The sequence below is a fragment of the Lytechinus pictus genome, chromosome 8 (assembly GCF_037042905.1).
Source record: "Lytechinus pictus isolate F3 Inbred chromosome 8, Lp3.0, whole genome shotgun sequence".
In the NCBI taxonomy this organism is placed as follows: domain Eukaryota; kingdom Metazoa; phylum Echinodermata; class Echinoidea; order Temnopleuroida; family Toxopneustidae; genus Lytechinus; species Lytechinus pictus.
In genome coordinates this window covers 8,068,597-8,086,253 of record NC_087252.1, presented here as the reverse complement: position 1 = coordinate 8,086,253, position 17,657 = coordinate 8,068,597, and the positions used below count along the sequence as shown (strand labels likewise).

The following is a 17,657-nucleotide window of genomic DNA, read 5'->3' as shown; positions in this document are numbered from 1 at the left end:
AATGTAAAATGAAATCTGATAGTTAACGTTTTGCTCGTTTTTCACAAAACAGTTATATGCACAAATATGTGATATGCAAATGAGAGAACCGATGATGTCCCTCCCTCACTCACTATTTCGTTTACTGTTTTAATTATTCAATATTCCAGTTTTTCAGATTTGACAGTGATAAATGGACTGCAGAAAATGTTAAAACAACGGTAATTTACATATTCAGGGAGGAATGAAACTTTGTATTACATTATAATGAGGGGAAAGTTAAAATATATTGTATTTCATAATGATAATACAAACGAAATAGTGAGTGAAAATGTCATCAGTCCCCTCATTTACATACCGACCAGAATGTGCATATAACCGTTTTGTGAAATTAAGCGAAACTTTAAAATGTCATATTTTTCTTATTTTGCATCTGATTTTGATGATTTTTTTTTTATTGGAGTTTTTCCTTTTTTGTTGTTGCTGGGATGGACTTTTTCTTCAAGTCAATCACTATTAATTTTTTTTAGGTAATAAGGCTTTCAAAAGTTTACGACATAGGCCTACTTAATTTGGGGATTTATCTCCTCCAAACATAAACAAACAAGAATGAGGAAAGAAAAGAAGGATACAAGAAAGAAAATAGTGACATATATATTAGTCATAATCTATCACATATTTCCATTCTTTAATTTTTCTCGCTTGCTCCGCTACCACTCATTTTTTTATCAAATACAATTTTCTTTTGTCCCAACTGTGCCCATACAAAATATCGGGCTCACTGTGCCATTGACGCAGTATGAGTTTGAGAAAAATATAATAAAAATTATTTTAAAAGGGGATGGGGATACGACAAAAGAATGGAAGGGAAACGGGAGTATAGGGCATATTCCTGTTATTTCATTGTTGAGAGGGAGGGGGTCGCGGCACCTTATCATATACTCTCCCCCTATCCCGACACTGCCCTTGAGTATGTATGGACTTCACCGGGGAGGATAGGCCTATGCATCGAAGAATGTGGAGGTTTTTGATCAATTTAACACTTTTATAAAATCAATATACTTTGTGTTAAAAAAAGTAATAAAAGAGAAGGAAAAAAAATCTCATAAAACAGAAAGCAAAGGAGTTTGGAAAAGTTCTCGGTCATGAATTATAAACCCCTCAAAAAAAGTTTTAATCTGACTTTGATCGACAATCCTTCCTCGTTTTTAGTGAATATCAATGTGTAATTGATACCAATGAATCATTTAATTCTCTTTAAATTGATACCCTACATGATATGATTATGGTCCACATGGAGGTGCAGTGCCTTGAAATGTGGGACAAGGTCACAATTCAAAAGTTGCAAAGTGACACAATATTGAAAGTCACTGTTCTTTTTTTTTCTTGGTGATGAGTGAGTTTCTCAGCGGTTTCTTTTGTTTTCATGCACCTTAACAGCAACATTAACATGGAGATCTGTGAGATAACATGGTTTGAAATACACATGCATGTTTGTTTGTTAGTTATGTGTTTGCTTGTGCAGAGGTGTGTTTGATTCCATGTTAAAGGTCAAGTCCACCCCAAAAATTTGTTGATTTGAATGGATAGAGAAAAATCAAACGAACATAACACTGAAAATTTCATCAAAATCGGATGTAAAATAAGAAAGTTATGACATTTTTAAATTTTGCTTATTTTTCACAAAACAGTTATATGCACAACTCATTGATATGCAAATGAGAGAGTCGATGATGTCACTCACTCACTATTTCTTTTGTTTTTTATTGTTTGAATTATACAATATTTCAATTTTTACAGATTTGACAATTGGGACCAACTTGATTCAACCACAAACTGTTAAAATAATGGTAATTGCACATGTTCAGGGAGGAACAAAAGTTTGTTCCACATGACAATGAGGAGAAAATTCGAATTTTTCATATTTCATATAATAAAATACAAAAGAAATAGTGAGTGGGTGACGTCATCTGTCTGCTCATTTGCATACCGACCAGGATGTGCATATAACTGTTTTGTGAAATTCAGCAAAACTTTGAAATGTCATAACTTTCTTATTTTACAACCGATTTTGATGAAATTTTCAGTGTTGCGTTTGTTGGATTTTTCTCCTTTTATTCAAACCAAATTTTTATTGGGATGGACTTGTCCTTTAATGTTAAGGTGCATGAAAATAAAAGAAACCGATCAGAAACCCACTCATCACCACGAAAAAAAGAACAGTGACTTTCAATATTGTGTCATTTTGCAACTTTTGAATTTTGACCCTGCCCCTCATTTCAAGGCACTGCACCTCCATGTGAACCATAATCATATCATGTAGGGTATAATTTTAAAGAGAATTAAATGATATTTTGAATGATATCAAATATGCATTGTGTAAAATTGGGAGTTGGGAGAAATTAATGGCCAAACTCAGATTTCCAAACTTTTTTGAGTTTATAATATCCCTTTCATTTCAGAGATGCTAACACTTCAGGAGGCCGTTTCATAAAGCTGTTCGTAAGTTAAGAGCGACTTTAAGAACGACTGGTGATCCTTTCTTGTGGTAAGTGACGGTTCACCATTATGTTCATTAGTGATTATTTAGCGCGTAAGAAAGGTTCACCAGTCGCTCTTAAAGTCGCTCTTAACTTACGAACAGCTTTATGAAACACTCACCAGGTATTATTCCCCATCCAATACCCCCCCCCCTCCACGTACGCACACACAACCTCTGATCGAAACGCCCATACTCATCAACATAGATTCTTTAAAATAGCTTTGCCGGTAAATAGACTCAAATAAAAGAGCGGGTATACTCCGTAAAGTAAAGTGCATTAAAGTTTATTAACATTTTACGCACACTCAGAACAATGGCCACATTAAGCATAAAAACAGATAAAATCAATCAAAATATCGACTCTTTGAGATGAAATCAATTATTGAGATGATACTAGATCAAATATTTACATTATATATCATATTTCATTCTATAGATTAAAGGCAACTCGCGTAATAATAGAGGAGACTTCTTTGCTGCGTAATCAAAACAGCAGGAACAAAAAATGGACAAGCATAGGCCAGACATCCATGAAAATTTAAACAATATGCAAATAAGAAAAATCATATTTCATGAAGGGTTCAATGCTTCGGAAAGAAATTCAAATCAAAACTGTTTGTTTAGGTGAAAAGAATAGACATTACCCAATTATAACAGTATCTTATTATTCCCCTATTCCATTTCTCACCTATAACAGCACAGTCGTTATGCGATGTTTTATGTTCGATAACAGCCCATTATTAGAATATAAAAAAATGCCATCTAGAGTATGAATTTAAAAAAATGTACGATCCAGGGGCCGCGGAACACTCTAAAAACAAATCAGTAAAAAATGACTGGTTAATAGGGTCAGCTGGGAGCAACTGTTATTCTAGTCATATTTGACTATTTTACTAAAATAGAGTTATTTCTGACTAGAATATATGTCAGATATGTGACTATCAGTGATTGCCATATCAGTTGCTCCCAGCTGACTACTGGTCTAGTCAATTTGACTGATCTGTTTTAAGAGTGAACGGTTTGGGAAATTTTGGCTTATCATACAAAAACTAAACCAGATGTTCATTTTAAAGTTTTTTTCTACACGTTTATTGAGAAAAAAAAAGGATGAGGGACGGGAGGCTCCCCTTTCCGAGCCCCCAGGTTCCGCGGTCCATGCATTGGGATCGATGAACTTTATCTGCGTAGGAAATGAGCAAAGAGTTGGAAAATAGGAAACAATGTTGATAAATACATGTAGATGAATGATCAAAAAAGGAAAGTGATTTTCCACAGTTTTTTTATAAAGTTATATACCCTGCAAACCCCATATGCTATCTACAAGTATCTCTGTGTATAAATAAAAGAAATATGAACGATGATTTAGCTTAAAAGATTATCGCTTTATAATGAAACAAGAAAATATGCTTCGGATTTCAAAATTTTGGCATTTTCTTCGAACATGGTCTTGTATGTCGAATTCGCATTCACCCTCGATTTCATGTAAATTAAACAAACTATTATGGAAAAGTAATGAACTTTCCTAATGATATGATTTTTTCTCGGGAAACATCACGATCGTACATGATATGATGATCACAGTGGTGAATCTAGTAAGACAATAGCATGAAAATTAGACCTACAAGAAAGCAGTCGTAGTATGATAATAAAGTATTCTTGTGAAACCTTGAACCATTCGAATGGAGACATACTAGATATTGAGATACCAAATAAGAAAATATTGATACGATCATCAGGTTTATCTTGCTCCAAAAAGTGCCATCATGGCAAAAAGAACTAAAACACAGATTTGCATGCATTGCCAACAACACACAATTTTCACCACAGAATATAAAATCTAAAAATATAATCTGTATGAACACGAGTATACTACACTGGACGGATATCTAAACCGGAAAACCGATGATCCGAAAATTATCCGACAATGGACGAATTTCGTCAGAGACTGTACGTGGTGCATCGAAAATATACACTAATGTATCCCTTTGGCAATTTGCTTTCATTTATCAAATCATAAAACAATATTTAGTTGTAGGCCTGTATGAAAATTTTTAGAAAAAAAAAGGCATTTGTTTAAACATTCATCATTTGCAGAACTAATGTCAAATGATTGATTATTGCAATTACGAATATCAATATGATGATATAAAATCAGACCTTAAAATATTGTGTGTGAAAGTAACAATTTATATTCATAAAAGTTCATTTGAATTTGTTGCAAAATCATATTTTTGCTGGGAAGAACCGATCCATATCATATTGCTGTATTATTATTACTTATTTATCATGATTTATTTCATTCATCAACTCAAGTAGCCATTTAGACTTTAATCATGATTACCCAAACTAAAGAAAGCCTGGTAATAACTGCAAATTGCAGGGCTGCACAGAGTCTCTCGTCGGTGATTTTCTCTGACTTTTGTGATAAGCTACCGAAATCATTGCATCTGATTGGCCGAGAGCAAATTCATCCGAGAAGATTGAGTGATGTGACACTTCGTGAAACGCTTCTCGAACAATGATCATGCTTATCTTTCCCACGTCCATTCAGCGTGTACTGTGCTATACAGATCGCCGAAACACCGCACGACTATATAGTCGCATATAAACGTTCGCCAACATGCGAATCCATTTTGTTACGAAAGTCACTGACCGAAGTCACGCCCAGCGCGTTCTCAAACAGTACCGGCTAGAGCAGTTCTTCCAACAGCTTGTAATCCAGTATTTCCATTTGCTCCTTCTTTCACTTGTCTCTCTTTTAATGCCTTTCGCCGTTTCATTTCCTGTTGAAGAATATACAACCGCGCCTTGCACATCTGCGGACGTTGTCCTTTGTAAGTCGCCTTATGAATGGTCGTAAAGTCCTGTTTTCCCATTCTCTGTACAGGCTCATCGTGAGGTTTGAAGCTTGGCGTCGGTTCATCAAGCGGAATATCCTTGTACGTCTGACTATTCCAGCTCTCCACTTCCATTTTCCCTCGGGGTTTGACGTATATCTTCGCTTCGTGGAAGTCGCCGTAGCGTATGCGGGGTTTTGCGCCCCAGTTGCGGAAGAAGCGATTGTTCGTTGTCTGGTCGTAGAACTTGGCGGAGCGGGGGCCACCTTGGGTGTGAGGCCGACGGTTGGGTTGAAGGTACGCGGACTTGTCTTCAATCGGGCGATAATCCACCTGAAAACGGAGATTTGAAAATATACAAAGTGGTAGTTAGAATTTGAGTAATTGAACTAAACAGTATTTTAAAATGAGTATCTGCAGGATATATACAGTGTATTCCAAATAGGGCCTATACACTAAGTAGATGAAATATGACTGGAAGAAAACTTCATAATGAGAGGAGAAAATAATGCGATGTCTTGATTACCATTGGCTTGATTCTGTATACGCACATCAACTTTTGGAATCCAAATAGTTTCTCATATTATAATAGTTTGGAGTTGTTTTCTTAAATTTTTATTATCGCATTCATACAAAATACGGTACGTATTAAACTGACCACATCATTAATTGCTAGGTACATGTTTTACTTTGACCAATGTATAAATTTTCGCTTGCAAACAATACGAACACAATATAACATAATAATATAACATAAAAATCATTATTCTATTTTGAGAGGGGTATTCCAGCACGACACCGAAATACCACGTTTTTATCGAGTCAAATATAATAAATTACCTTATGACTGGAATCCGTTGCAAACTTGATGGATGGTGGGTTGTAGGTATCTGAATCTTTCTTCATTGTCGCAGGCTTGGGGTTCACAAGAACATCATGGCCCTGGAATTCTTGAGTATTCTCCGTCACGAAATCAATTCTGATAAAGACAACGGTACAAAATATATTCTCAACAATTAATAACACCGGAAATCAACGTGGACATTCTCATTATTGGGATGGGATGGGAGGGTTAGAAACCCGGGGGGGGGGGCACTCGACCAAAAAAGTGGTAGGGGTGTGCCGCGGGCGAGGCAAAAAACGGGGGCCTTGGAGCGGGCTTATTGTGAAAAGGAGGGTCCTCGGAACGGGCTTCGGAACTACAAATGTTTGTGAAAACGGGGGTCCTCGGAACGGATCTCCGTATCTCTGTGAGTGCGTATGCATCCCTATGGAACGGGCAATCGTGCATGACACATCTAGCACGGCCTCCGCCGGGTGCGCTCGCGCTTAGGCGATGGTCGAAAAGCGCTCTACGGGCCGCTTTTCACCAAAATTGCAGCTCCTTGTAGCAGATCAATGCGACCGGAACGGCGTAACGAAAAATATGCGAAGCTTTGGAACGGATTTCTTTCTTCGTTTTTCTCGATAAGAAGGAAATGCTATGCCTTGGAGCGGCTTTCTTTGTTCTTTTTCTCAAAAAGACAAAAATGCTATGCCTTGGAACGGAAATTTGAGTGTAAAAATGGGGGTCCCCTCCGCGGCACATACCCACTATGCATTATATACTGAGTGCCCCCCCCCCCCCGGGGTTAGAAAGCACATTTTTAGCATTGGAGGCTTTTAGCAAAAGTCGAAAGTAATTTCATATCAATCCTGAAAGTATTGCAGTCGTTACAAAGATCATCTAGATTCAATTACGATGAGTTCAGAAGCAGATGATTGTATCGATTTTAAATGTATATCTCTGCCTCTGAAGTAAACACGATGAAGGGAAGACTATTCTGGTGCCGATAGGCAAGCCATTAAGACAATAAACAAAGGCACAATATCAACTATTACGTTTAGACTTCAATAACAATTATGGATTAATTCTTCTTTGAACTGCAATAGTACTTCCTTTAATTTGTCAGCACATACGAGCATTAGACTGTTTTTAGACATTACGGCTCCCCGGAAAAATTATTATGAACAACGTCCACCTCCTAAACAAAAGGAACTGTTCGTTGATAGACGAAGCTTTATCATTATTTTATTGAATACAATTTTTGAGGAGCATTTCTTTTAGAAGTTTCTTTCTCTAAAGAATTGTTAAGATCCAGTTCAACTTACTTTGAGTCCATACTAAGTCTGATGGTCGCGGGAGGCGGCGTGCAGGGTTTCGGCGGTAAGGGTTGGCTCTGGTACCCGGGATAATCTTTCCTCGTCTGCGTCACCCCATCGAACTTGGCCCTCCTTGCTGCGGAGGGATACTGATTGCTAGGTCGGGCATTCTTTGATTTGTGGCCCGGACCCACGTCCTTGTAGGTCAGTTTGTGGATGGTGTTGTGGTCGAATTTTCCTGATCAAATGAAATGAAAGATCACGTCAAATTATGAATCATTTATCCAAGTACACTGCAAAAACTCCGGTGTTGATTTAACACCAACCCGGAATCTATTTATGTCCACACCAGTGAAGTGTTAAACAACACCAGTTTCGTTTTGGTCTAACACCAGAAAGGTGTTTATACAACACCAATTAGTATTAAAACAGCATCGGTGTGATTCCAAACTGGTGTTGTTTCAATACTTCTCTGGAGTGGACATATATAGATTCCGGGCTGGTGTTAAATCAACACCGGAGTTATTGCAGTGTATGGAAGTACACACTCGTTCTTTTTTTCAGTTGTGATGTATATATATCCCGAAATACATAGAATAACAGATTTTCACTCCTTTCTACGTTTATCATCCTCATTTTGGTGGCAGCGGTGGGATAAATGACAAGCTCAGACAAGACACGTGATTCGTACTTTTCAATTGTGCTAGGTGCGCAATAGGAACTGTTAAGAGTTGAAAATGTCCATGCTTTCCATGTTTATACATGTTATAAATCTCTTGATATGACCCCCAAATTAAAGTAGACTCGAAATCAAAACGGCAAAACAGCCCCCCCCCCCCCTCTAAAAGGGAACAACTCAGCTTCACAATAATCTCTTCACTTTACAGGATTCTTTATTTAAAAAAGAATGATTAAATTTACCATTACTCTAATCCCAACACCATGCACACGATAATTTATTTTTTTTAATCACATTATATAATGACACAGCAAAATAGAATGAAAGGAGTTGGGCCACATAAACAAGATCAAGTTTAGAAGTGTGTCACGACATACCTTCTCTCACTTGAATGTTACTCCCGACACCGGTTCGGATCATTTCAGATTTATTAATAGGTCTTTCTACGAAGTCTTGTTGGGTCATAGATTGGAGATTTGTCATGTCGCCGGGGTACAAGATGGAACCTGAAAAACGAGGGATTTCAAACGAAATTTTAACGATAAACTTTGAAGTGATTGTTGCAACGATTTTAAAGAGTACCAACAACTTTTATGATTTGTTGTCAATATTAATGAACACTGATATTCCTTATCAATAAGATGCAGCTCATGATGGAAACCAAATCGAATTATTAATCAGATCTATTAAAATTTATAACGGTTGCAATAAAACTTCAAAGAACAACACAAAAATATTATTGTTTCACATTATATAATTGGGGGATAAAAATTATCCTTGCGCTTTTTATTGTCAATTGAATATAAATTAACCATACTCTTGCATTTCATAACTAAAGGGGCCTTTGAGTTTCTCATCTTGTTTGCTTAACCAATGCGTTTTTTTTCTTCTCATTATGCAGGCTCATAATAACGACTTTAATGTTCGGTTGTATGTATACCTGCAAACGATGGTAGTTCGCCGAAAGCAACCGAAGGCTTGGCCGCCCACGCTCGGAACTCTTCCTTATTCGTCGTTCGTTGGTCGAACTTTGCCGATCTTTCCCGATAGCCCTTACTCGGTGGCCGTGCTTGGCTGATTTGTGGGAACTGTGTATGGCCAGGGTATGTTACCTTGTAAACTGTTTCGCCGTCAAGTGGTTCTTTGGTTGGTTGGTAATTTTCAACCTGTTTACACAAAAGAAAAATATTGAATGAAATAACACCTTAATAATTAATACATTATCTTGATCATAATGAAAATGTCACTGGAGATTTTTTTTAAATATGTGTTGCTTCCGTTACGATGGAATGCAATCAACTTCTTAACATTAATAAATACCGAGGTTATACCGAGGTTTTTTTACCTGACTGCTAAGAGAGCACGAATGCCTGTGAGCAAGCAACCATGGGACCAACGGATTAAGGTCCTCTCCGAGGGACCTGGTAATGAGGATAAATGCCTTACCAAAGGGCACTAGCGCTCTACTTGGGAATCGAACCCGGGTCACCGGATTCCGAAACCCCTGCTCTACCGACTGAGCTTTTGATGTTTGTTCATTCCTAAGATTCTATCGGTAAAATATTCCTTTAAACTTGTTATTAATTGACAGAACAATTAATAATTAACTCGACTGACAAGCCTTCATCGGGAAAGTTTGACGTTTTCAGTTGCCAGCTAGGCATAATGCAGATCTACATGGAAAATGAAATAATTGTTTATATTCACATTTCCAGTATGTATTTAATAAAAAGTAAATTCACAAGAGCGTCTTTTCAGGGTTGTGGGGTTCAGCAACAGGGCGTATCTTCTCCGGAAAACAACGAACAGGAACAGTGTTATAATTTTTCCCATTCCAGCATCTCAACCCGGCGGGGGGTAGAAAAGAAGGGACAAGAGTGTAAAAATCAAATCCCCCTTCTTCATTTGTTTTTATTGTATTTATAAGGGTGGGCTAATTGTTCCCTTAATGTTCCTCTTCTTCTCCCCCATTATCCCACTCCCCTGCCCCCCCCCCCCAACACCAAAAGTGGAGCCCGGAGTACATGTACGTGATCCCATGACCACTTCCTCCTCTCATATGCCACTCATCAGTTGGAGGTGCGTTACCCCCCCCCCAAAAAAAAAAAAAAAAAAAATAATAATAATAATAATAATAATAATAAATAAATAAAAAGGGCCTTTCCATCAATTCCATGTACATAATTATCGTAACAGGGGTCTATATTGGGAGGGGTGATTTTTTTTTTATTCTTACCGGTTTTATTTTCTCAGGTTTCGTCACCTCTCCCCGCGGTATGAAGTCGTGTCTTTGCGTGGTGTCAAACACCATCCGTGGGGGGTGGGGGTCCCGGGGCGTCGGGGGAGGTATAAGGGGCAACTGCCTTTGTGCATCGGGATAGGAAGTGAAGGTCTGTTGGTAATGACTGAGTTCACAAGGGCGGTCCGCCCCGGCAGGTCGCCGTTTTCGATTGTAGTCTTTGTTGCGCCCACACCGTCTGGAATTAAAGAAGAAAAAATGACAAAATGACATGAGATTATACAAAAGCTTTACAAAATTCAAACAGAAGGGCAGATTATGCAATTCAATTTCATTAATATAATCATCTCACCCGATGAAAATATATACAATTTCCACTTCATTTGTAATACCATAAGAACCCTTTAAACTTACAAAAGTAAAAATATACTACATTATTTGACACGTTAGAACATAATGACACGGCAATCACAACAAATAAGGGGGAAATCATAAAATTACAGACTTTGAGCACAAGATTATTTTTAAATGACATGACGAAAACAAACTTTTCTTAATTTTTTTAGAATAATATTTAAGTGAGATATAAGGGCAGGGGTGTGAAATGAGAATAGGAGAAAGGGTATTAAGTGTGAAACAGAAGAGAAAAAGAATAGAGAGAGAGTGACAGCTAACCTTTTATCATAAGCTTCAATATAGACATTAATGAAAATCGAATCTGCATCTGTTTGATTCAGATTCAAATCAATAATGCATTTTCAATCTATTATATCATAATTACTAAGTTATTAGTCCACAATGCATGAATCAATTCCCATAGTTCATTTGGATCCCCCGGAAAGACATGCATGCATGCAATTTCTTTGTAATCTATTCGAAATGTATGTTATGACATGTTAATGTTAACATATGACTTGGGCGGTAGATTCAATTCAAAGCCCTTTGAAATACCAAACAGCATAGACTTGACAAAATCCCAGTCTTCAGAAAACATGTTTGTCGGGGGTCTTTTATGACGATATTTATCGACATATTGCACAGCTTTTCACTTGCCCTTCACCGCTGTAAAGGAGCGAACTCTGAGTAATAATCATGATAATAACTTAACAGTCACAGAGGCAATAACAGTAAAAAGACATCATAAAAATCAATATATGGGCTCGAAGTTCAAGGCTGCCAAATATTGAGAATTCTATAGCGCGACGCCCCTTCACCGACGAAAAAAGGGTTTTGTGCTGCTAGGCAACGCGAAGCGAAGTGTTTGGTGACAAGAGTGTGAGGACACCGCAATTCAAAGGACCCGCTTGGAAACGGGCTTTCAGAGTACTGAAAGCTGGATCATACGCAGCTAGGGGGGGGGGGTGATTCCCCTAACCATTTTTCTCTTCTGAAAATATATCTTGAGTGTTTAAGGACGTTCCACAGTTAAAGTGAAATCCATGTCATTTTCACCAAACTTTGCACATAGATACTTTAGAACCTTAATATTCGAAATATGCAAAAATTAACATAGGTCCATGTGCTTGATTTTTTGCTATAGAGCTTCAAAGTTCACCCAAATTGATGTTCTTAAGAATTGCGCATTCAAAAGAATTTGGCGTTTTTAGACCGCCCAAGATTACTACAATGAGTTTAAACCTCTATTACTCAGTCAAAATACATGAAAAAGTCATCAAATTTCGCAAGAGAGTTAATAATTGTATCGTTAGAATGGAGAGTCTATTTAAAGTGCTATTTGTCTGCAATTTTTAGTTTAACAGCACTGTCAGTTCTTAAAAATGACGTAAGAGATAACAAAATCCCGATCTAAAAGATGTAAAATTTCAGTAACAAACTACAAACGTACAATAAATGCTGCACTTTATTAAAAATCCATGTCATTTTCACCAGAATTTGCAGAGTTGTAGAGGAAGGTATACCTAAGAGGTACAAGCATTAACAAATAGGGGTTCATGTGCTTGTTTTTAAACTATCAGCATTTTTATTAGAGCCAATGTGCTTTTTAAAACACCAAAAATGCGCCGAATGCTTTGTATCTATGTGAAGAAAAAATCAAAACCATTCTACCATTTATTCAAACTCGGGGTAATATTCGTGATTCTTGGCAGCACTGCAGAGTAAAGTATTTTGAAATTGTAGAGGTTTTTTTGGGAATGGTCCATGGACTAATTCCATTTTTTAGCTTCGTGAAATAAGGCATCGGATCTGCAGTTAAAGTGCAGAAGATGAGAAAAATCAGCTCATACCCGCAGCTAATTAATCACCTGTTCATCCATTGTGACGTCAGCGCGCAGAGTGTAAACTATGCGCAGATCATAATGCGCACAAACATAACTGTGCAACGTCCTTAAATTCTTCTTTTTCAACAATAAAATGAACAAACAAAAATGAAAATTCCCGACTTAAGGACGTTCCACAGTTATGTTTGTGCGCATTATGATCTGCGCATAGTTTACACTCTGCGCGCTGACGTCACAATTGATGAACAGGTGACTAATTAGCTGCGGGTATGAGCTGATTTTTCTCATCTTCTGCACTTTAACTGCAAATCCGATGCGTTATTTCATGAAGCTTAAAAATGGAATTATTCCATGGACCATTAAAAAAAAATTCTCTACAATTTCAAAATACTTTACTCTGCAGTGCTGCCAAGAATCACGAATATTACCCCGAGTTTGAATAAATGGTAGAGTGGTTTTGATTTTTTCTTCACTTAGATACAAAGCATTCGGCGCATTTTTGGTGTTTTAAAAAGCACATTTGCTCTGATAAAAATGCTGATAGTTTAAAAACAAGCACATGAACCCCTAGTTTTTAATGTTTGTACCTCTTAGTTATACCTTCCTCTACAACTCTGCAAATTTTGGTGAAAATGACATGGATTTCGAATAAAGTGCAGCATTTATTGTACGTTTGTAGTTTGTTACTGAAATTTCAAATTTTTTAGATTGGGATTTTGTTATCTTTTACGCCATTTTTAAGAACTGACAGTGCTGTTAAACTAAATATTGCAGACAAATAGGACTATAAATAGATTCTCCATTCTAATTATACAATTATTAACTCTCTTGCGAAATTTGATGACTTTTTCATGTATTTTGACTGAATAATAGAGGTTTAAACTCATTGTAGTAATTTTGGGCGGTCTAAAAATGCCAAATTCTTTTGAATGCGCAATTCTTAATAGCAAAAAAATCAAGCACATGGACCTATGTTAATTTTTGCATATTTCGAATATTAAGGTTCTAAAGTATCTATGTGCAAAGTTTGGTGAAAATGACATGGATTTCACTTTAACTGTGGAACGTCCTTAAGGGCCCGTTTTCTGAAGTCGGGTTTAACTTAAACTCAGGTTTAAAGTTGTAGTTTAAGTATGGGAAGCCAAAAGTATCAAAATTTGTATTAAGTTGTGTTTCTTATGTTTACTGTGCTCTTTCCTGATTCATCGATGGTGAAGACAATCATCTATTTATACTTCCTAGACAATTATGAATGATTTGATAGCCAAATGAGCTGAAGTATGATATCTCTGCTGTAAGTGATTTATGTAACAATTGGCTCCCATACTTAAACCACAACTTTAAACCTGCGTTTAAGTTAAACACGACTTCAGAATACGGGCCATGGTGATGACGATCATGACAATGGTAGTGATGATGATGATGATGATGATGACGACGATGATGATGATGATGACAATGATGATGCTGCTGATGATGATGACGATGGTGATGATTATGATGATGACGATGATTTCTCAAATACTAAAACGTCAGTTAAAGATTATTCTTTCAATGATCAGAAGAAGACGAGTTGGACGCATCCACTATAGGCTCTTATAAAGGGCCGGAGGATCTTATAAAAAATGGTAACATTAAAAAAAATTTGTATCGATTAATTAAGAATGCCTTTACGCAGTGCCCTCTTTTGAATGTACACAATGACATCAAGGTGAACCGGAAATGGCGAGCAGGTGATGTATTTTGTATCCATTCACTGCACCGACGACAACCAGTTTGAGCGACATTTCCTATTGACATGGCGACCAGAAAACCCGAATTATAAAACTAAATCCCTATCAAAGTCATGTTCCTAAGAAATCATGGTTTATCCATGATTACTGGCGTACAGACGGAAGGGGGGGGGGTGGGGTCTTGGTGGAAATGCTGGACCCCAAAATCTTCACGACTAAGAAATAAGGGAAATAAAAATAAAGGAAAAATTGTGAAATATTAGACTACTTTTTGAATATCATGTCAAAATCTATTGAAAAATTAGATTTTTGTATCAAAAATGTAAATTTTAACAATAAATTTTGTCCCCTTGAAATTTGTTGCTCTATTGAGCGTGGCTTTCAAAAATTGTGATTCTGCAACCATGTCGACGTGGTTTATAGATAAGGTAATTTAACATCGTATGAAGTAAACGAAAATGTGTCACATTTCTTTTATCAATATGGAGAAAAATAATTCTGCAATTTTTTTTTCATTCTTTGATTTCCTTATTTCTCTTTGTCGTTGTGATTGCTACGTTTTGTTCTGGTTAATGCATTACGGCTAATACATAATCAATTCAAGGCTTAAATACAAGCATGTACATGTACATAATGTGAGAGAATTACTAGAGTTTGATAGAGCAAATATTGAACGTTGACAAGTTGACGCTGACACCAAACAGAATCAAATTTACAAGTCAACTCAAACATTCTAGCTCCTCTTTGAATGTTATATACCACTACGTTCAGTGGTGATTTTTCAGGGCGCGTTTTTTGTTTAAAGAACAAACCCATTCGTGAAGTATAATTGATTACACTTACTGACAAATGTTTAACCAACCCTTAAAGGACAGGTCGACTCCAACAAAAAGTTAAATTGAGTAAAAAGAGAGAAAAAAAAGCATAACACTGAAAATTTCATCGAAATCGGATGTAAAATTAAGTTATGACATTTTAAAGTTTTGCTTAAATTCACAAAACATTTATATGTACATCCTGGTCGGCATGCAAATGAGGGGAATGATAACACCACTCACTATTTCTTTTGTATTTCGTTATATGAAATATTTCAATTGTTTCCTCATTGTCGTGTGAACCAATGAAAGTTTTATTCCTCCATGAACATGTGGAACTACCAACCCCCTGTTTAACCTATTTTACATGTACTTCAGTCAAGTTGTTCATGTCAGATCTGCAGAAATATGTGTCCGACCGGCAAATATGGTCAAAATTACTAATTGCTTAAATATATCAATATTTTGTTCTTTTTAATTCCCATTAGTTTTTGTTCAACTTAATAATGAAAAGAATCTTGTTATTTACGAATATTATTTTCTACAAGAATCTAGTCATTCTTTTATAGAAATTCTAATACATGAAAGTGCACCTCTGACTACATAAACAATTTGATGTCTTTTCAAGTTTGAGTTGTTTGATTCTTTTTTAGAATGTTGGTTAAAACTTCTGTGACTGTTTTCAATTACTGGTAATGAAAACGAAAAGATAAAAATAACACAACTGGCTTAAGAAGAATTTGCACTGTTGATGAATAAAATAACATTAACTTTACGCATTATGAAGGGTTGCCAATGAAACATTGCTTAAATTTATCTTTTTTTACCCATCAAACCTAAACATAACTAATTATACACACCCTTTCTCTCAATACTCTACATTTTCAGTTTATCTTAGAATTAGATGGGGGTGGATTGACTGTAATTGTAGCAGTGGTCATGATAATATTCCGGGAATTCATCTGGAGGGAAACATTTGTTTGTTTTCCCCCACATTTTGGGAATAATTTTTCAGATAACTTTTGAAGAAGAAAAGATATAGAATTATTCATTGATTATAGCCTCAATTAAACACAGGAATACACGATCTTGTACATCTTATCAAAAACTTTTTTTCCACACTGTTTCAAATTTCTTTTTGAAGCAAAGACACAAAGTTGTGAAAAAATGTATGTAGTTAAAATGAATTCTGTCACTCTTCGATCAGAAAATTTGGTAAAATTGGAACCACTCCAACAACTTGCTCAAGAGTTTATACACAGTATTAATTCATTTCTTATCTAGGTCCTTTCGCAGACAATAATTATTTTAATCAGTTATCAAATGAAAATACTAAAGGGTGCTGACATAATATTGATAAACAATGAAGACAACTCAATATTTATCAATTTATCAAATATCAATATATGATATCCGATTATTTCCAGTGCATGGGACAATTTACTTTTGATAATATCCATATATGCCATTATTATATTCAGATATGAATTTGAAATTCGATGTCTGCACGTGCCGGCATGAATTAACATCTAAACAAGAATTTGAACAAAATAATTTGTTTTGCTTATTGCTTCTGTTTTTTTTTTTCATTTCGATATTTTTTCTTTGTGGTGGAGTAAGGGAATATAAGATAAGGGTTTACATGAAATGGGTTACATTACAAGTATTGTTTGGGAAATGTCAAAAACTAAAACAACACATAATAAAAAATTACCACTTGACATCTATCAAACATTAAAATCGAAAACAAACCATAAATACTCACCCGCATTCGCAGATCTCACTAATCTTTGTAAATCTTGGGAATTCCATGTTAAGAATTTCAGTGTCAATTGTCCCCGCAGTTCCTACATTTCTCGAAGCAGGCATCTTGTCTCACGATTTTTATCCAAAATATAAATACAAAACTAACACACTCCAAAGTCACGATACGTCCTTCATTCAATTCTCCAAGAATCCAAAGTTTGGGTTCGTTGCCATAGTAATTTGTAATCGGACGTCCCAAATGGAGTATACTTCCACGCGTTGAGTGTTGATATTGGAGTCGATCGCTGGCAGCGGTTCCCCGTTGAAGGTGAGGTCAAGAGTGGTACCCGTCCCACGAACAAGCTTCGCTAAATTGTCTTCTTTCTTTCCCCTACTAGTAAAAATGTCCGTCAAATAAATCCGAATGAACAGTTTGTTTGATGAAATTCAGCTTAAACTAATATTTGGAATAAGGCAACGATATTAGCCAGAAAAATAGTGCAAATTGGATAAAATATACCCAAGAAACATATATATGTTACACGAGTCGCAATTATGTTTCGCGGTCGGGTTTACAAGCCGATGAATAGTTTTTGCTACGCTATACACCTGTTACTACCAACAGCAATCAGCGAAGGCTCAGCGACCCGTGTTCTATTGTGTGCGTTGTGTGGGTCCGTTGCTAAGGCCTCTAAGTGGTGTATG

The 17,657-nt window shown here is 36.3% G+C and overlaps 1 protein-coding gene across 2 annotated transcripts; it reads right to left on the bottom strand.

The window, feature by feature from the left end:
- Positions 1-2,789: 2,789 nt before the first annotated feature.
- On the bottom strand, positions 2,790-17,582 carry LOC129266355 (uncharacterized). 2 transcript variants are annotated; one of them, XR_010294391.1, is made up of 8 exons: positions 16,972-17,552; positions 10,416-10,656; positions 9,120-9,345; positions 8,557-8,685; positions 7,510-7,738; positions 6,199-6,337; positions 3,539-5,691; positions 2,790-3,374 (listed from the first exon to the last, which is right to left on the bottom strand). XR_010294391.1 is itself a non-coding variant. In XM_064103520.1 (7 exons), exons 1-7 carry the CDS (start codon positions 17,073-17,075, stop codon positions 5,197-5,199), a joined length of 1,563 nt encoding a protein of 520 aa, XP_063959590.1. In that variant the 5' UTR covers positions 17,076-17,582; the 3' UTR covers positions 2,790-5,196. The 2 variants fall into 2 exon arrangements, 1 of the variants encoding a protein (XP_063959590.1); XM_064103520.1 differs by having other exon boundaries at positions 2,790-5,691; positions 16,972-17,582.
- Positions 17,583-17,657: the final 75 nt, after the last annotated feature.